This window comes from Petromyzon marinus, chromosome 9 (genome assembly GCF_048934315.1).
Source record: "Petromyzon marinus isolate PM22_M1 ecotype Great Lakes invasive population chromosome 9, UKy_Petmar_22M1.pri1.0, whole genome shotgun sequence".
NCBI classification, from domain to species: domain Eukaryota; kingdom Metazoa; phylum Chordata; class Hyperoartia; order Petromyzontiformes; family Petromyzontidae; genus Petromyzon; species Petromyzon marinus.
The window spans coordinates 11,847,460-11,869,504 of NC_133675.1; the positions used below are offsets into that span (position 1 = coordinate 11,847,460).

A 22,045-nucleotide genomic window follows, 5' to 3' on the forward strand; every position below is an offset into this window, starting at 1 on the left:
ACGTCCGAGAATGTTAAGAGTGCACATTTTTCAAAGCTGTGCTGGCAGGATTCAAGCTGAGTTGTCCCACACCACAACAATGACACTGCTTCAGTTTGCACAGTTTCCCGTTATGTCCTGTCGTTTCTGCACATGCAAACCTGCAGTGGACTGGTAATTTCCCGTAACATTGTCACGTGACGCGCACGTACATTTGTTTTGTTAAAAATATTGTTACCTTCTGGAAAAAAAAAATCATCGTCCTTTTGTACTGAAATACAACATTGTACTGTACTTTCAGCTTCAATAAAAAAAAAGTGTTAACATTGACAATTCGGTTTATGTTGCACTCAAAAAGAAAAATCATCATCAGCAGTAGCCATGGTCAATCCACTGCTGGATGAGGCTTCCGCAAGCGGTCACCATTTCTCGAGTTTTTGCGATGTAGCCATCGCCAATGTGCACTTGAGCACGAGCGCATTACACCGTTCCATCACCTCGGCGAACGTGCCCTCAGACACGATCCATTCCTTGTACGCATGTTGAACGTCTTTGGCAAACGTACGGAGCCAACCGCGCTAATCGGAGCTGCCAGTCCCGGCGGTATTCTTGAGCATCGGCCGTCACCCCCTTCTAGCGACATGTCCTACGCGAGTCTACGTACTTTTCTTCACATATGCACACACACAAAAAACCTCAGGATTTGTCAATAACACTACCTTAATAAGAAAAAAATATATGTAACAGATGACGTTTCGGACAATGACCCTTCACAGCAGATAAGAGGCCAGAAGTAGTCACTGGAATCCGCCGAGTTTTTTTGTTATTTGCGCATGTGCACCACTGCTAGTGTAGTCTCACCAAACAATGTTTACTCTTCTTAACAGTTTGATTAACAGTACGTCTTTAACCTGTAATTGTCCTCGAATCCATGTGTTCCTCTTTCTGTCTTTTGGTCCCCAAGATATCATGGAGAGATCCCTGCTTGGAATGGCATTGGGATCAGGTAGATCAGAGCCTCAAATAAAGTCAAAGAGTACCGCAAAATAAACAAAACAACCCTTTGCCATAGGTGAAGTTAAATACTACACTATAACGAAAAGCACTAATGCCACGGTGCATTGTTGCAGGTGACAAGAGAACATTTACTAACTGGTAAAAGCATGGTCAAATCATGCTGCAGATTAAAGAAAAAAAATTTCTTCGAACAAATGTAAACTTAAAAATAAAGCTTTTTTTTGGAATTTCTGCACATAAGCAGCATTCCTGTGATTGGTTACCATGGATAACAGATTCAACTACTGTACCTGAAGAAAAAACGCCCACAACTTTAAGAAAATAACTTCAAGTATGCTTTTTTACCTTTAATTGATATGCTCCATATTATATTTTTGATCAATATTTCATTATCTTTCCACTATTTTACGGCAACATATTGCTTTTCATGTCACTTTGTATCACATGTTTGGGCTGGGAGGTGGAGGTCTGGTGAGTGGGAGAAGGTGAAGGATGTTGATGTCTCATCTCAAACGTGATTTTGAGTTATACCGCACGTCATTCGACATGATGTCCGACGTTCCGCTGTATTCTGCAGGCTTCATGTGAAACCCAAAACACATGGCAGCATTATACAGCACAACCGCAAAAAAACTTAGAGTACACATTTTATGTCAGCTTAATCCGACTGAGATTAATGCAGCAATTGGTATATCGAGACAAGCGTTGTGTAAACGTTTGTTAATGTTGCCAGCCAGTGCAGCAAAACCTGCCAAAATGTTGGCTTTCCTAAGTCCCTGCTACATGATCTCTTTATTACATGAAGTGTTGTGATTATGGATAATCTCTGTGTAAGTACAATATGGAATTTGTATGAATGTGGCATTAATGGAGACCTCTGCAATACATTTATCAAAATTGTAGTACCTAAATTTGTGTTTATTTTTCACGCAAACAATTTATGCACCGGATGAAACTACGTTTTAAAAGTCCAAACTGTCATATACTAAAGTACGAATGTTTGACTAACTCAATGTTCCACACCTTTACCCTTATGCGCTCACAAGAGTGGTAAACCCCATGATGTATATGGCTTGAAGACTCCTTTACCCAAGCACCAGATTCACAAGACGTTCCAAACAAATATTACAGCACAGCGAAAGGCGTTTTCTTTATTGGAAATTGAAGAACCGCAAATTAATTTCCTTTGGAGGACACAATTTCGCTTGAATTCTCTCAAGAAGAAGGAACCACCTCTGCCTTAATTCACCTTCAAAAAAGATGTGTTCATGGCTGTTATTACTTTTGAAAAACCCAAGCACGAAGAGAGAGGGAAGGTGCAGTTAGTGCTGATTAAATTGCAGGAGTGACGCAGACTGCACCAAGGTTAGCTTGCAAGTAGCTCTTTTGGAAATATCCACTTAGAGGTGCGTGGACATAGCGTTGGGATTTGCACTAAAGAATCACTGTGCTGCACTGCCTCTACTCAAGGTCACAATATCCAATTTCCAATGCATATGTCAAAATATAAAATTGCAGCGAGATTATCCAAAATAAACATTCCTGGCAGCAATTCTGTATTGTTCATCAAGGTAATTCTTAGAGAAAAAAACCTTGCAAAATGGGCAGGGGCATAATTGTGTAAATAATGTATGGACATTTTGAATAGAAAACAAATGTATGTCGGGGTAATGTCTGTAAGTTTTGCATTAGTGTTAATTAGCATAATGGCAAGTCAATCTATTTGAAATGTTTACTTTACATCATCCGTAGTTAACTCACAGTTAAGCATGATGGCTTTGCTTTCATACGAACGAGCCAAACATACATGATTAGTGCTCCACTGAAGAATTCTGAACATATTTGAGGAAGTACGTATTATGTTGAACTTCTTTTGCACCGTACATAGGCAACGGTGCTAATCGGAAGTGCAGAGCCGCAATGCCTTATGTCATTTCTGTCTGACGTTCTTCAAACAGAGGAATAAGACGAGACAAAGCTTAACAATGCACACAAGAGAATGTGAAAGAAAAAAGCACGAGTAAGGCAGTTGGAAAAAAAGACCCTGATAATGCCGGCAATGTAGTTGCGTGTGATAATAAAACACGTGTCGACAATTCCGATGCACCGAGAGCGCGTGCGTACTTGCCCACGTGACCGGCGCGTGTGGGTTGGTGCCGGTGGCCTCAGAACACAAGTGTCTATATATGCAGGTGGCCGCATGACTCGACACGCGCTTACGGTTCAAGCATACCTCCACCGGCCGCAAACCGCAAAATGAAGATTGAAATGTGAGTTAGCGACGGTAAGAAAAGGCTTGGGTTAACCGTGTTCAAACAGGTCGTGCAGTAGCACGTGCTTTCGAAGTAACCGGACTGTTCTTCAAACCGTGACTCGGAAAGGGGTCCCCACCTCACACCAGCTTGACCTGTTAACTCGAAGTGATTTATCATCTGACTCAGGTGGCATTTTTAAAAGGACCTCAGCTGCACTCTAGTTGGTATCCAGTCTGCACTAACTGCAGTTCACATTCTTCTCAGGTTGCATGCTCAATGTACGGCGCAGCTAAACTTGGACCAGGCAGCGGGAGACTGGTTTGCTGCCGATATCCGCTCAGCGATTGTTCGTGCCCACATCCTCCTCGGTATCAAGACACTCCCCATTCATCTCACCTCGACGGCACCGCGTAATCTTTCCATTTTAAACAAGCACTGTAATTTCCCACCTTGGTGGCTCGGCGAACCCTCGACTCGATAAAGAAGAAACAAGATTCATGTTCATCCAGTCTAGAGCGCCATCTGTGTCATTCTCAGTATGAAACAATAATCGCTTCAAAAAGATTACGGGAGAATGAGCATATGCACGGCAGTTATAGGACCTCAAGCGATAAAAGTTGGCAATTTATAACATTATCAGAGTCTATAGCTATGCATGTCTTCGGTGTGCCAACTGTTAAGTATACATATTTTTTGACATGTTGAAATTAAATAATAAAAAGTCACAATTACAAAAAGTAAATGTTTACTGATCATAAAAAATAGCCCGTATGCCCAATATGTACGCCTCCTCCACAGAATGAGCACAGCCCATTTAGGGAGACCGAATGCCCAGCAGCAGAGACAGCGTTGCAGACAGTCACTGCAATATTATTGCACCCAGATGCTCATCAACATGCAACCACTAACGCGTGACGCGAGTGAAGTTAATTATGCTCACGCTCATGCACAGCAAATCTAAACCCAATGCGTTGAGCAACTTCATTGTAATACACGATCGTCACTGTGATGTCACATTGTTTCAGCACCTGTCCTTTCTCCACTCGCACAGCAAACGCATCAATTCCTATTTTCTTTTCCCCATACGTGACTTTTATGCCATCACGTTGTATTGATGTTTGTAATAAATTCCGCAAAAATTGCTTTTTAATATTTTAGTAACGTAACATACACTGTAGCCTGGACCTTTTCGGAAATATATTTGTGTTGTAAGGGTGACCTTGAAGAATACTCAAATTTAATACCAGTGAAATATGTCTCTGCATTGGGAAAACAAATCAGCAAAGCTACATTTCAATAAATCATGCTGAATTTCACTGATCTGCTGCCCTCATAGTTTCATACATACATTAATGCAATCACAAGCATACAGCAGAAATTAATTATACTACACCAAAGCCATGCATCAAAACTGCACGGATAAGGCAAATACAATTCGAATCCCCGGCTCAGTATATTTAATTAGAAGCCCTCCGATGTGCGATAAAAATATGGATAAATTTAAAGTTTAAGCAACCACAGGTCCCTTTAGTTCCACACTGTAAAAATAAATTGGTGGAATGTTTTTCTTAACTATATTAGAGCAACACGTGTAATTTGGTCAACAAGTTGTCAGATTTTTTTCTTACATCAAATTAATCTGACGAATAAAAAAACTATAATGATTGTATTGGATGTCCTCCTGTTAAAATTGGATGTACTTCTCTGAAATAAAAAATCCCCCAAAAATTATAATATTCATAAATAGATTATCCACATGACCAAAAGGAAAACAACCTGTCGATCAATAATACCTCAGACCGTTATAGTTTATTACGAGAGAGCTATGGGTACCTCCGTTTAGAGTGGTGTACTGTTACAGTACGGTTTAATCAGGGAGAGAGTGACGGCACAGTGGTTCGCACACTGCACTCATTTATTTGGCGACCCGAGTTCACGTCTTGGCCACTGATAATATCAGTGACGAGTGACAGCGGAGCTCATTCTGGAGATATATGGCAAACAATCCCCATGAATGAGACAGTGTGGAGAGGCCTTCATCTAGCAGTGGATTGGCAAAGGGCTATAAGATATACATATTTAAATCACTATTCAAAACAGGAATTCAAATATTAAAATCTATTCCCATTTGCTTTTATACATTTAAGCAAAATACCTGATTAAACCATAATGAGCTTACCATAACCAGGATGCATAACAGAATTATTGTCATATTCTTGGTGTCCTGTCTCGAGTGTTTCTAATCGTGGGCGCATACTGCACTGCAATTAAGGAAACGTAATTAGGTGAGGCTGAACAATAGCCCTGTTGGTGAAAATCTCACCCTTGAGACTCAGATCAGAACAAGGCAGATCAGAACAAGGCAGTCGCAGGGGACTTTTTTTCAGTCAAGGACTTCTCAAACTCCTATTCGTGTGGCCCAACACAATCCATTTTCATTTTTTTTTACCTAAAGCCCTTTGTCCAAATGTTAATTGCACAGGATTATAATTTGACGAAACAACGACGGTTATTAAGAGCACAGGATACATTAAAACAAGATTGTGCCCTATTCCTATACGTATACATTAAATGTGACATTTATGACAAATTAGGTTTTAAGGGAGAGAAAAACAAAGCTCCACTACAGATTTCACTGGAGAAAATTACAGCCACTCAAAATGTATCCTTTTTCTGTTTTGCATTAAAGTTAATTAGACCAGTTTATCATACAAATGTAAACACAATTAAACGTCCTCATTCATCTGATCATCGGTTCACTGTCATTTGCCAAGGGAAGCTCAGTACCACTGAGGTTATAACATGGTTCGTTAATATTTATGGTACACATTTCAGACTTTGGTGAATCAGCCTTGTCATATAAATCATTTACTTAGAGAGGCAATCTACTCAATCACCACAGCCGCTGGAGTAATGGTAGAGATTGCATAAGTGTGGGATCAAAATGCATAATATAAATTACGTTCCAGTGACAGAAGTCCAGGAATAAATCTTTTTTTGAAAAGCGTCCGTGTTGTTCGAGTTAATAAGATTTACTTAGTAGGGGTGTAAAAAGTTAATCAATTCGGCAATTACTATCGATTCGTTTAGCTGACGATATGAATAAAATGCTTGAGAGAATCGATGGTTTTAATTCGTATGTGCCATATGCGAGATCTCGTCCCCCCCCCCAACTCCCCGTGGCTGGCAGTGGTCACCCTCATTCACCCCAAGTTTAGAAGAGAATCAATTCTTGAATGGAGAGTGCAACCCTGAATCGCGAGAATTCATCGAATGTTGGGTGGGGTTGTGATTAAATTATATGTAGCGTATCTTTTGTAGGACAAGGTGGCCGTGAACAAGGATTACTGGAAAGTCATTGCATTTGGCATTGTACCAGCACTACCATCGATAAGTGGTTAATAAATGTGATGTCTTATTTACAAAAAAATATTCCAGTGATAAGTCAATTGCCATCACTCTTTTTATGAATAAATGGGTATCTGTATTGGGAATGGGCCAATCAAAACTTATTACAGTTTACTTTTCAACTTTGAGATATTAAAAGTATGGCATTATGTACATATACAAACAAAAACCAACGCAGATTAAGTGCTTTGGTATGTATAAGAGAACACAACTAGCTTTTAAGGTTCCATACACACAACCTGTAAATTATGAAGTAGCTGACAGTGAAAACATTTAATTTAGACCATCAATAAAAACCAGATGAGTCCCCATTCAAATGCCAATATTTTTCCCAACCCTACTGCTGCTAACTTTGTGAACCGACCTACGCATTAACAGCTCATATCTGCCTCTCAAAAAAATCACATCAACCTTGCACCATTTCCAAGAGGCGATCATTGCTGTTCAGATATATGTCAGGTGGATGACGACAAAACACCCCAGGGCCCATGCCGCTCGACACCTCGGTGTCAAGTCGAGATGGGGAAGTGAGACGAAGTGGCGACTGGAAGTGTCCAGCTGCCTGGCCTCGTCACACCTGACTGCACCAGATGGAGCTGGACATGGGCCTCACCGCTCTGGAGGGATGGACTGCTTGCGAGTAAACGGCTAGGGTGGAGGGCGCTACGTGACCCTATGTCAACCAAGCACAATATTAGTAAGGGTGCCGCAGTGGCGAGATGTTAACTACCTTGCCTGGCATACAGGAGGTTGTGGGTTCGATCCCGACCCTGACGCCTGTATATTTGGAGTTTGCATGTCTCTCTCCCCGTGGTGCTGTAGATTTTTCTCTGGGTCCTCCGGTTTTCCCCTCCACATTTAGAATCAACATGCGTTTAGAGTATTAAGCTGCTATAAATTTACACATAAGCCACTTCGTTGGGTTATCAATTTGTGGCCAGGCCACTTCTGAAAACAGCGCTTCACATCTCAGTAGACCAGACCTGGTAAAATTGAGAAGATACAGTTTATTGTTTAGTTTAAGCAGGAGCTGCAGCTGAAATGGGAGCAGCGCGTGCACGCGGAGAAAGTACTCACCGACCATGGCGCTGACCTCGCCGGCCATCAGCACCTCCGCAGTTTCATTGTACAGGTCGACGTCCACGATGCCCTTGCGGATCGTTTCACCCACTTTGGCTCCCAGCATAATGGAGCCCAGCGTCTCGAAGATGGAGGCCAGGATGCAGGCCTGCTTGAGGGTGACGACGCCGGAGCCCACGGCCGTGCCAAACGAGTTGGCCACGTCATTGGCGCCCACGGAGAAGGCGAGGATGAAGGCTATGATGAAGCCGACGATCACCATCCACATGTACTCTGTTAGAATCATCTTGGCGATGGGATTCCTTACAGTGACTTGGGATTTTAACGCAACTTTGCAGCTGTCGGCACTGACTCGCTCTACTTCTCAGATGTTCAAAGCCAGAAGCTAAATTGTTGAGGTTCTAAGCCTGTTATTATTTATAATTTAATAATAATCTTCGTCCGAGTGTTTATTCCACTAAGTGGAGTCCCACTTATTACAGTAATGACAAGTGATAATAATACTTAGACTAAATCTTTATTTTTTTAACACCCAAGACCAGATATTGCTAGATTTAGTTTGAGGTTTTATTAAAAGTAGTTCATAACATAAGATTCCAACTTAACTTTCAAATAACGATCTAGGAAGTGTATTAAAATATTTCTACCGTGTTCCTTTAAAAATAAAACGCCCAAACAGCAATTAAATGGTATTTATTTTCTCCTTTTTTTGTTAGAAAACGTCTGCTTACTTAATTTTTCTTAAATAAAGGGATTACTTTTAACATTTAAATGATCCGGCGATTAAAATAGTTGTACTAAATCAAGTCAGTGTAATTCAATGTAACTAATTATGCAATTTAAAGCTAAACTCACAGAGCTCAATAACAGTATAAAATGGGCAAGATATATTCCTAGATGCCGTTGAGGAAGGTGCTGCTGATTTAGTACAGCGTTCTCTCGTGTTATCCGGCCAGCTCCCAAATTTGTTCGTTGTGGTTGATGCGCCTATTTAGCAGTTGCAGTGAGGGACATTCCATGATGCGACAGAGGTGCTGCAGAGGTTGGCAGGGTACATCCTATCACGCACACAAAGACAAAGACAAAGATCCCCTGTATAGCCTTAACAGACTGTTGGGGCAAGTGCTGTTAGCGTGCACCTATGAAGGCTGGCACGGCACACGAGGGGGTGGGTGGCCAGCGCCACACCAGACTGCCTTTGTCTCCCCAGTGGCGATGTTTATACACCGCACCAGGTACTCATTAGAGGTTGAGTTGACCTAGAGGAGGCCCAGGACCAGTTCAGATAATTGTCAGTGTTGTTGGTGGCCGTGAGCGGGAATCGAACTCGGGTTGCCGGATTCGTAGCGCAGCGCGCTAACCGCTACACCACCACTCCCTACTACCGCTATCATGCACACACACACGCACCACACAAAGACAGTCAACCACGGCTATAATTCATTCTCATGAAACATTTCACCCAGCAGTATAAATGGGTAGTACGACCACAGTAAAGTCGACCGGCAAGTCACGCATGTGGTGGGGTAAAGTGTGGGCACTCCCCAACCTCTTTCACCATGTCCAGCGGGGGAACAGTAGCGAGCCCTTTCTAGAACCTAGAGGGACTCTCTAAATCTCCCCGTATGGCAGTCCCTGCCATTAACAGTGGCGTAGGCAGGAAATTACAGGGCTGCACCTTGAAACATTTCACATGCAAGCGTACAATCTTTTTAACGTACGAAAGTATGCAAAAAACGGAGAAAAGGCTTTATTGAATCTAAATGAGACCCATAAAGTTAACAATCAAATAACAGGGCATTTTAATTGTGTGCATTTGTATGTACGTTAATGAAAACACTTTTTTAAATCTTACCCATACCTTTCCTCGAGCCTGTCGGAAGAAAACACCAACATTGTAAAAGACTTTGTACTTAAAAAAAACATTCTGTAAAAACCCAGTGCTCGCCACGAGCAGTTAATACTGGAAGCGGCTTCAATCCCTGATGAGAACAAAGGAACTGGTTTGTGCTTCATCTCTTAACATGCGCTTACAGATGGAATTTTGGTTATGCATTGCCCCTCAGATGTTCTTCATTTCTCAGTGGTCAAGTGACTGAGCGTCTGCTACTGTAGGTGATGGGATGTAGGACGCAAATGCCGTGTGATCAAAGCGGGAAGGCCCTTACATGTACACAGGTGTACATGTAAGTACTGCATTGTACATTATATAAAATACTATATATACACATCTGTGCGGGTTTGGAAGGGGGAGCGGTGGCACAGTGGTTAGCACACTGTGCTAAGAATCCTTTTACCTAAATTTGATTCTCAGTCATGGCTAACACCAGTGACGATTGATATATTAATTGGTTTTGGGCTCCCGTTTCACCAACCCAGTGTGGTGCGATCGGTATATATATAAAAAAAAATCCTCGTGACGGACACGGCATATGGGGGGGGGGTAGACGTTCATCTGTTGATAAAGCGGTTCTAAATGATTGACTTTGTTGTTATTAGTATACTGATATGTAAAAGTAAAGAACTGTAATATAGGAAAGGTAATACGTATATCTTCAAATACTATAAGAGGAAGCAGCCATGGTGTAATGGTTAGCACACTGGTCGCCAATTAGATTCCCTCTCCCAATTGAAATATTGGGCAAGTCTCTGAAATGTGTACACTATAGCGAGACGATTGGCAGGTCCAGTGTGGTGGGGGTAAAGGTGTGGGAACTCCCACCTCTTCCACGATGTCTGGCCAGTGTGTGGGGACTGTCTAGAGCTCCCTTTAGCGGAGGTCTTGTAGGGCGTGCTCAAGCATAGTACATTGAGCACGCTCAATGTCTATCCGCTACATGTGCCCAAGTCCATTTCAACGAACGGCGCTTCGTAGGTCGGAGCCGAGGGCTTGATCCAGTGGACGATAGACTTGGGTGCAATACCGCAGCAGCCAGTCGCCCCTCCTCTTTACATAATCCCCGGGGTCACCATTTAACGGCAATGTGGCAATATTATGCAAGAAGCAATTAAGGCAATGCCCTTGCTGTCATTTATAATAGATTAGTAATCAAAATGTAATTGGTTAATACTTTTTTTTGGGGGGCGGGGAGGTTGCGGGGGCGTATTGGCATAACGGAGTCAACATGGGAAAAAAAGATGTTTCACTCGGAGAGAGGAAATTTTAAGCATGTGGTAGATTATTATGCACAAAGGGTCATCAAAATGTTTTGTCATGTTGCTAAGGTAGTCCGCGCAGAACTATTCTGGGTTTTTTTTGTTTACCAAAGAGACCAACTACTTGAATATATTTTAACGTATGAATTCATGTCGATGTATAAAATATATTATGCCTGCAAAACATTAAAATGTTTTATCTTCTTTGGTTCTTTCGGTAAAGTTACGTAGAATGAGAATAAAATAATAAATTGATAAAATAAAATAACACAATTTATTATTTTATTCTCATTCTACGTGACTTTACCAAAAGAACCAAAGAAGATGAATCCTTGCAGTCACGAAAGCTTTAAATCGAAATTAAAATGTTTCAAAGAGCCCTCTCCGGAAACAACTGCCGTGTACAGCGTACACAGACAAGAGTTTTTGTTGGGTTAGGTCGCGTAATTATCAATTAGTCGTGAAGCACCCGTGTGGTGAACTAGTAACGAATTGGCATGTTTTGTTTACGTTACAAATCTTACTAATTGGCTGTGTCGGGTGGTGGCGGGTTTAACGACACATTTATATTTACGCGATCTAACCCAACAATCTCTATTATGGATAATATTGGTCGCGAAAGCCTACGTATTAAAGCAGCACACATCACCATTCAAGGCATTTTTGGTTACGTATACTGTAAAACCTGCAATAAAAAAAACTGTTTTAAGAATTAACAAATATATTTCCTACGAGTGTAGTACTATTGATTTGTTGATATTCATTTGAATAGTTTTTCATTATCATAACATTCGCCTTCCATTGATTTTTTCTGACATTTTTTTTATAAGATCCATAACGAATTACGTTAAAAAGGAACACAATCATTGCGAAGGCTATTTAAAAACACGTTTTAGTATGTAGCTGCGCTCCTTTAACCCGTGTATCAAAGTTTCATTTTACGAGGTTAAATTCACAGCTGCGATCTCACAACACGTACATATGCACACTAAAACCCGAGTGTTCCTTTACATGAAACAGTTTAACATCATGCAAAACAATTAATGACGCAGAACCGTAAAAAGCCAAATATTGTTAACAAATAAGTAACCCATATATAAGTTTCATGGTGTGGTTATCATGTGCCGGTATTACCTTGCATAGAAACAGCGTGGAGTTGTAGAAAAGCTTCGCATGCTATTTTAAAATCAGTTTGAAAACCAAGCTCGGTTGAGATATGTTTACAGCCAGACAATATTTTTCAGTCGATGAAATCAATCAAAGTGCTGACCAAGGTACCAAATGTTTCATATGAAGAAGAAAAAAACAACACTGATAATTGGAAGAAATCAAATCACAAGGTAACACTCATTAACTGCTACGGAGCGGTCACTGAAAGAACATCCCTTGAGCGCTCGTATTTGTAGCCTGACTGCCTGTCGCTGGATCCAATCCCAGGACGCGAACCCGTGCCCATGAATAGCTCAGAGCGTCGCCGCTGCGCTATGGAGAGGACGGGTCTGCCAGCCTGCAAGTTGCCAATGCGCTGGTCATTTTAGATGCAAACACACGCACGCGCACGCACGCACGGGTGGGTGGGTGGGTGTACGGGCACGGGGATGGGACGCCGCTGTCACGTGGCCTCTCAAATGTCTCATCTGAGTGTATGGGGCTGTACACTAAACTAATTCAGCCCGTGCCATTTTCGAGCCCCCCCCCCCCCCTCCTTTTCCCCTATCCTAAAAAAAATAAGAATTACATTTTGCACTCCTGTGGCATGTGCAATAATTTATTTCAATTATTTGTCCCCTTTTTTTGGGCCAGCAATCAGTGTTTCGCATCTTCTACCGTTTTACATGTCCAGTTCAGTTTTGTTGTTTTACCTTTTGTCGAACACGAAGGGCAATTTTGCCGCATCGTAAAACCGTGAGGGATGGTGATGCTCCATCTAGCAGTGGATAGGTCACGGTTGATGATTTCAATACGTCACAAATGCTGATATCTACATTTCACAATATTTTTATACCGAATTTACATTTACTTAAAAAAAACTGTACGTGCATCATCACTTCAGCAGTTTTGTGGATGCTTAGAGACGCGTGTAACCTTTACGGCAACACTTGATTAAATCCTCAATTAACTATTGTGCCATGGCCGGCGGAATGAATTAAGGAAATCTTTTTTTGAACCACATCGCAAACGTGGTACTCTGACAAATATACCATGGAAAGCAAAATTTGCAAGCGTTTTACACAGCCTCCAAATACAGTTCTTACATTGTCTCAAGATACGAGCACAGCAGATGCCAAGGTGCCGCACATGTGCGCAGCCTCTCTCGCATCATGCTGTTCACAGTGCAGCTTTGGTGAATGTATAATACACGTGGTGCCCACGTGACGTTGCCTGTGCCATGTGTTTTTGGGTTGTACCGCATGTTGCTCAGCAAGATGTTTGACGTTTCGCTACACGTGCTGACCGTATCTGCAGGACCTGCATTGAGCAGCTCATGCTCTCTCTCAACACGTAGTATTTTTTGGCCGCTGCCAGTGTTTGATGTATGTATGTTGAACTTCTTTTGCACCGTACGTGACCAACCGTGCTAATCGGAGGTGCAGGGGAAAGACAAACTAAACACAAACAGCAGTTCTAAAGAAATGAGTCTTCAATCTGGATAATTTAAAAGTGCATAGCACCAGTGGCCTCCAAATATCAGATGAAATAGCGTTTCAGATGGCCACAAAAGCACATCTGAAAGCGCGCGATGCAGTAACTGCCTTTGTTCGATGGCTAGCCAAAAGCCGCTGCAAGGATGATCGGAGTTCGCGTGATGGTTTAAACTCCTCGACGACATCAGCAAGGCATTGGTCCATTTGTGGCAAGCACTTTGTGTGCAATGAGTGAAATGTTGACTGCAAAAAGCTACGCAGTAATATTATCCTGTTTATTTATTTTAAAACCCATAATGCTCTGCATTATCACAGTGAGTTTCAATTGTGTTGAAGCACTGTTCGATTCAAAGTATTTTACGACAAAGGTCAACGTTACGAGCCCCCTGGAGACTAGCTTAACAGCTACCATATTGCTGTATAGCAACCTATATTAAGAAACAGAAGTGGTATTTTAGCACAACCATCTGTACCCTTGTGGTCAAAACCCTAATGGAGGTTATGATCATTGGCAAGGGGACTGCAAGAGTACTTTAACCCCAATTAGATGATTAGGGAATAATAGAAAAAGCAGTGGTTTGCATTGTAAAAAAAAACACATTTAATTAATATGCAGTAGAATAGGGAAGGCTCTGGAACCAGGTGGAAAAAAATAAGTGGGACCAGTTGTTGGACCAAAATTAGCAGGTCTATTTACCAGATGTGTACACAGAAATTAATGATTGGACCTTCAATTCCAGAATTATTCAAATGTAATTTTTCTATTACAAAAAGATGAACACAACTCATTTGAACAATTGAACCTTATGGCGGGACCCCGGGGGTCCCATAAGCCCCCGGCTCTCGCATAAACTGCGTTGCGACGTCGTTTTATGTCTGTTGAAGGCGAACGGTGCGGCAATCTATTCCTCTCGATGAGCTTCTACACGATGCGCCAATCAAAGTTTCAAACTTTTGTTTCTTCTGCGCATTCGTCCTCGCTGCGCTTGCACGACATGACCAACAGAACGATCTGCGCCAGGTGGGTCGCGGAGTTGATGTGCGCGGTGGGACGGTGTCGCCAAAAACTAATTAAGTAATTAATTAATGACGATTTTGACTTCCGTTTATTCGGGACCCCGGGGTCCCCCCCATAAGGTTCAATTACAGGACGATTATCTTCTTATAACATACATATGAACTTTTGATGAAGTACATGAGAGAAGAGAATACAGAAATGGTTAACTTATAGGATAACCAACCATTTTTCGACAATTATGCACATTCATAATATATATTCTTTGGGTCATTCGGTAAAGTCACACAGATAGATTTTTAAAAAATACGACGTTTCGACCCCCCCCCCCATATAAGCTTCAAGTAAAGATTCATAATATACTTTCACATTCTATAAAAGACAACTGAATATTAAATACCATTATGCCTTGCCTTACTCTTTGGTTCTTTCGGTAAAGTCACGTAGGTATAAAATAAAATAAATCACGACGTTTCGGGCGCAACACACAAGCGTCCGTCATCAAAGCTCTCCCACCTGATGATGGACGCTTGTGTTGCGCCCGAAACGTCTGTATCAATTTATGAGACCATATTGGGTCATAGCAGCTCCATGCAAAACTCCTCTGCTATTCACACACGATTTGAGGTGCAATTGTTACGCGAGTTGTGTAGGCATTTATTGTGGCATCAGATCCCACAGACTGAACAGCTTAAACCGAGCTGCACTCAGAAATATGTACAGTACTAAACAGATAAGCAGATTTGTTGTCTTACTAAAAACGAAAAGGCAGTTGTACAGCTAAGTTAATTAACCAGGGAAATAGGGGGCTCGGATAAATGAAAAACACAGATAATGCACTATGTATGTAAATTAGGCTATGCAAACCATACATGACGAAGGGCACAGAATTGTCTTTTTTCTGGCATCTTAAAAGAATAGGTCAACTTATGTGGACACGTGAGCCACAGACCGTCCCATGAGTGAAGAACAGCGAATACCCCACACACCAGCGTGCGAAAAGATACGGCAAATTATTTATTCGCTATTATTTTGGCTAAGCGCGCCGCTAATCTGCCCACGGATAGTTGAGAATGGACCGCGTTGTGTTCCGTGTTCTGCACTATAAGCGAACAGTGCGGTACCCACTGCCGCAGCAATATTTGTTGATCACAGCATGGGCAGTTGAATCGCAAGCATTTACCCACAGGAGGCACGGAGATTGACTGAAAATGCTCGGGCACTGTTGACAACAATCCAAAATGAGATGGAAATCCAAGCGATCTTTGTCAACGAACAAACACACATCAGCCGAGGTCAGCCGACTTCTGAAAGACCATCGAGATATCCAGGGCTCTAAGCAAATGCAATCTGGTTGAAAATCAGGTTAGTATTGTGGACTTCTTTATAGTGATGAGGCTCCGACGTTACATTGTCAGCACTGACCACACTACTCCTGAGTTTAAGACAATAAATGATTAATTACTATGACACGCTCATGTGACCAAGCCAGCCAGCCTAGGCACGAACACATTCGCCTATGTAGCCATTCCATGAACACTGATGACATGCCATGGTGGCTCAAATTAAAGCCTGCCAAATTAGAATCTGCTTTTCAAATAATACAACAAACATACCAGCCATTCTCAATCCACTGATGGATGAAGATCTCCCCCCCCCCCCCCCACATATTGGTCATGGATATTTTTTGACCATACCTCTCACTACGTTGATCAGTGCAGAATTGTGAAGAAGCCCCCCACCTCGCTGAGGGCAATACGAACAACTTTATACGATAAATGTTTTTGATTAGACCGTGTTTGTTTGAATGTTTTTTCTGGCTGCCATAAAGCCAATTTGTTGACATTTTAACAAATTGTTTGCACGTTTCTCAGTTGCCTCGACAGTGATTTGCCTAATTTGGCCACTTTCCTTTCCATAAATTACATGTTTCTTGGATTCTTTTTTTTTCAGTGAAACTCACCTTCAATATCATATATTATTGTAAAAGGTAGTCTTTCTTATACCTTTAATGTTTAAAAAAAAAACTGTATGTAAAGTACTGAAAATGCCTTAATGTAATCCTAGTCACCCTTCCAAAAGAGGCAATGTTTAATCTGTCTCAATGGGTTTATTTAATCTCCTTTGTTAAAGGATACTGACTGACAGATGTTAGCTATGGCCGAGAATTGAACTCTGATAACCGGATGCATAGTGCAGCACGCCGATCACTGTACCGCCGGCTCCACCACGTTACCTGCTTTAATAACAAAAAAAAATATACAACTTCAGAAATCAAAGTTACATGTGCTTCTTTGAGTACGCCATCATTAACACGAGATCTGTGTTGTCGTTTCCACTCTAACCAGCGAGAACCTCTAGCACCAAGCTGCCTGGTCTAAAATAAAACCGCTCGGCACCCCCCCCCACCCATTACAAATGTCACCACTGGAGACGGCAGAGGAGTTGTGGCACATCACTGCTGGTCATCCACTCTATTTTCAGAGCTGAGTTCCACAACCAAGTTTAAACAACGGCAAAGCACTGGACCTGAGTTTTATAAACGATTTCACGCATCAACAACAACAACAACAAAAACTTTGAATCGAATTCATGTTTTCGCTTGTCAGTCTGTCACCGAATGTTGACCATGCAAACCCACTAATGGGGGCACACACGGACACAGCCCGTTGACAACATGTTCTGTATTCATATTCTGGGTTCTTTCGGTAAAGTGACTTTACCCAAATAACCAAGAATATGAATCACTGCAGTCACGAAAGCTTTAAATCAAAATTTAACATGTTCTGTGATGATATTAGCCCGCCAAACACGTGACAAATCGGGATATAGTTACGTGAAACGTAACGGGTATTCGTACAAAGCAATTTCACTCAATACAGTGCTGCACTGTATACGGTTCCCCAAATAAAACGATCTTACTGACAATAACCGATTTATGTTCTTCATAGCAGGTGTTGTTTTTAAATATATGTTAATTTTTTAACTGTTACGATTGTAATGATGACTACATTCGCTATGAATAGCATTTGACCTTGGCATTAGGTCTGTGATGGCTTAACAAAAGAGAACACATACTATTGAGTAAACAGGAAAATGACACACACCGGTACCGTATATTACAGGGAGGGGTGAATAATACTACTACCATCTTCATACTCATATTTCTGTGAAGCACATTATGTTACATTTCTGGCAACGTCTATAAACATCTGTGGAACACGCTCAAATAAACCTGACAAAGCCAAAAGCTGTGGGATTTTTTTTTAAATCCGAACAAAGTCACCAAAAACAAAAAGTCACGTCAATAGATTTAAAGCTATTGCTGGCTATGCTGCCTCCATAATTCTCGAAGCATTGGCAACTGAACCTTAAATGTTACAAACACGCAGTAGGGGTCTCAATGCTATGAAATGTTATACAGAGTATGTTGGACTTGAACGCGTTCAATTAAGATCTACTGGCGGGTCAATAAATAGAAAATTATTTCCTGTAAATAAGAAATTAAATAATTGTAATCAGAGTTGGAGTGAGTAACACAAATCTGTAGGGTTGAATGCAACCCAATTCGGTTAGATCACATCATGGATGTCAGCATTGCCGCTAGATCTCATAGTTAAACACAGGATGGGGAGGATGAACGAAGGGAAAATACTACACAGCAGAAAAATAGGATATTTCATATTTGTACTCTTATAATGGTGTGGTATTTAACAATACATTTATATTATTTTATTATTACGTGACTTTACCGAAAGAACCAAGAATATGAATCCCTGCAGTCACGAAAGCTTTAAATCAAAATTTAGATCAGTATTCATCATAATATCACCAAGTGCACCCTTCTCTTAAGGATGCCTTTTCATCATCATGCAGCGCGCTCATTTACAGAGTGCTTTGTAATACCGTTCTCCTACTGTAAAACGAATTTTAAAATGCAAAAACGAATACAAGCTAGCAAACAGAAACTGCAGGAGGCCTTTTGATCCCAAAATATTTACGTGATAAATCGGAAGGGAGAAAACTAAACTTGGCCTTGGGAAACCGAGCGTCACACAGGCAAAGCCACGAGCAAGGACAGTTAACTTAAACAATGTTTCAACCGGGAAAATGATTCCTGAAATTGAGTGCGCTGTAATTTGTTCTGTCTTTATTTATCTCAGCACTGTATGACTTCATATAGAACTGGAGAAGAAGATTATTCATCGAGTAGAGCAAACCCTTGCCCACTGCAAGGGGTTACGTTCGTGAAAATCACCACAATTGGCAAATCTGCAATCAGCAAACTCAAAGCCAAATGGGAAAACAAGGGGTTCGGTTCATAGTTAGCAATACCACACTACTTTTGCTTTACGTTATCCTACATCAACCCAAATGTTAAACAGGACGAATTTTGAATGTAAAATAAGATTAATATTTTCCAGCGTTACGTAGAACTTGTTGCGTAAAAGGATAGAATTAAAATTCATGTAGTGTACCAAATGAATGTTGTGCAGAGTACTGTACAAGGATACAACAAGAAACATCGTGCTGTTGAACAGCGCTGGCTCAATGGAGGCTGGGAACGCCGTGTGACCTGGGACCCGCGATGGGCTACTTGGGAGACAAGATGGTACGGCGCCGTGTGTTCATCCACGGCAGAATCATTGCGAGCACTTCGGTTGACGATGCGTACAGGAATCTCGCGGTCAACAGCGAATGGCCGAGCCGCAAGGCCAAGATCGGTGGAGCATATACCCTCAATAAATTTGGCGTGAAACCGCGACCAGCCAAACCCGTGAGAGGGAAGGCTTTGCTGTCGTCATCTCTTCCGAATGCGCTGTAGTTACGAACCTGTTGTTTTGAAAATAACATTTGCGTTGTATTCATCAGTTATTGCACCCGCAATTTTTTTCCTTCACACTCTTTATTAATTATTTATCCAGCCTAACAACCAAAAACTCTCAAAACACGGGTCAAAGATATCGTTGGAGCGGCGACTAAGCCTAGTCTTAAGGTAGGGGTGGCGGCCTACCTGTAACGCGTTCTCCGCTTGATTACCGAGGTTCATGGTTCATTATCCAGAGGCCGCTCAGATTAATACTGCTGGGTGCATCGACCATACAATCCTTGCCGTCGGCTTCACAATGGACGTTTTAAGATGCCGTGGAGTCATTCACAAGGGTAGGGCGCTATTGTCTGCCCACGTCATGATCAAAATTTGCCAAGGTACTGAAAACATTTCCAAAAAAAGTATCAATCGGAACTGTACATCGCTCTCAACTGCGAAAACCTGGCAGGATCCCTCCTGAAAACGATTAATGAAAATCATTGGGAGGCTTTCATGGGTAAGAAAAGTGACATGTAAAAAAACTCTTACAAAATATTGACATCCATTAGTGTGCCTCAGTGTTGGCATTACATTTATTCTGTTATATAATCATGCCTATTTGAAATTTGTTGGTGAATGTATGCACATACATGAACATATCCTGCAGTGTACAAAACAGTTTACAAGTATAGGGCACATACACCAGAGGTTTAAGGGCAATTTGGTTGATAAGAAGCAATGATTCGTGGCTCTGGTGGATCAATTTTAGCGACCGTTGCTTCCTTGATTTTGGAAATGTCAAAAATCAATCATATAAAAGAATGCCTCTACCTTTGAAAATGATTCATGTAATCATTCGATGGTTCTTTGATTTGCTGGCATTATGTTGTCTGTTATTTTGCTTCGGTTAGCTATCGGGGGAAAACACGAAGCAATAGCATGTACATGCACAATTCCCTGATTATTGACTGTAAAGTCTTTGTATGGTACGTTCTGATATTTCAGGAATGTATATATGTATGTGTATGTAGATTTCTTTCGCACCGTATGTAGCCAACCGTGCTAATCGGAGGTGCGGGGGAAGGACAACAAACTAAAACAGAAAAAAAACAGTTATAGAAATGAGTTTTCAATCTAGATTTAAAAGTGCACAGCTCCAGTGACTTCCTAATATCAGAAGAGCGTTCCAGATGGCTGTAAAAGCGCATCTGAAAGCACGTGATGCAGTGACCGTCTTTGTTCGATGGCGAGCCCAAAGCCGCCGCTGCGAGGATGACCAAAGTTCGCGTGATGGTTTATATGCTCCTTGACGAGATCAGCAAGGTAATGTAGTTCATTTGTGGCAATCACTTTGTGTGTAATGAGTGTGATCTTATGAAAGGAAGCTGGAATAAGCAACGATGGCAATAATTGTTTAAGTAGATGATATATTTTGCTTCTTAAAAGAACATACGACTAGCGGGAGAAACATCCCAATTAGTTATCTTTGGCTCGAGCACAGCGTTTTGGAAAAGCAGCATCTTGTGCTTACAATAACAATTAAGCAGAGTACAATGTTTCCATCTATGGTCATATAATTTTAAAGTATACAGTTAACTTGTTATTTTAGTTGTTGGGTAGCTAAGGACTCACCTGCAAGTGTTCTGCCATCGTGGTTAGCAACACAAGTCCATCTACTGTAGTCTATAGACTGCAATTTTACGTCACAATTTTTTTATGACTTGTACATATTATTTTAGTCACAGTGGGTCAATGAATGTCATCTGCTTGCAATGCTTCAGTGGTGAGAGGCTGCAAAGCAAGGCCTGACATCAGCGTTCAGAGCTATTAATGGGTGATGGTCTCGGATTTGTGGGCCAACGGCCAACAACACACGAGTGTATACACAATGTCCAACAAAGGTTTAAATAACACGACGTTCTGTCATTTGCAAGCCATTTTGAAAAAGAATAGGCACAACGCAGCACCCATGTCCTGCCTAGGACTTCCATAAACTGTAAAAAGTCAAATAAACTTCAGGACCAACTTCATCATGAATACAGTAAATATAGCCACTATGGCTATTTGAAATCATTAATTAATTCTTATACTCTTCTGCCTAATTGTCGTGCAGTGTAGTATTGTATACAGTACCCATTACTGTTTGTTACTGGCCCTTTGACGCTTTGGGGCTACTGGGCTTGTGCTCAGAAACTGTGAAAAAAAATCACTGGAATGGAAATGAAAGGTTTTTTTGGGTCTCTTAAAAACCCTTAAAATGTCTTCATATTTTGATTTAAAGCTTTCGTGACTGCAGTAATTCATATTCTTAGTTTTTTCGGTAAAGTCACGTTGAAGAGATGGCCGGCCTGCTCTAGACCAATTCTTCGACCACATCAATTCCATACACCCAGCCATCAGATTTACCATGGAAGTCGAAATAGATGGCAAGATACCTTTTTTGGATGTCCTAATTAAAAAGAGACCTGATGGTTCAATGAGCCACTCTGTCTACAGGAAAGCTACCCATACGGATGCTTATCTGAAACCGGATTCCCACCACCATCCATCACAGAAGAATTATCTCATCAAGACTCTGTATCATAGAGCCCAATGCATATCCGACCAGGAACACATAAGCAGTGAACTCAAGCGCGTACACCAAGCTCTTAGGGCTAATGGTTACGACTATACAATCCGC

The 22,045-nt window shown here is 41.4% G+C and overlaps 1 protein-coding gene across 3 annotated transcripts in view; it reads right to left on the bottom strand.

Moving 5' to 3' along the window:
- The window catches only part of LOC116940518 (sodium-dependent phosphate transporter 2-like), a 79,825-nt gene that overhangs the window by 32,240 nt on the left and 25,540 nt on the right, over positions 1–22,045 (bottom strand). For 2 of the 3 annotated variants that reach the window (XM_032950440.2, XM_032950438.2), the window contains exon 2: positions 7,737–8,797. In XM_032950440.2, the coding sequence (XP_032806331.1) occupies positions 7,737–8,025 (289 nt within the window). In that variant the 5' untranslated portion in view covers positions 8,026–8,797. Of the gene's footprint in view, positions 1–7,736; positions 8,798–12,029; positions 12,407–22,045 lie in introns of those variants that run through there. The other variant, XM_032950439.2, reaches the window with a different exon arrangement.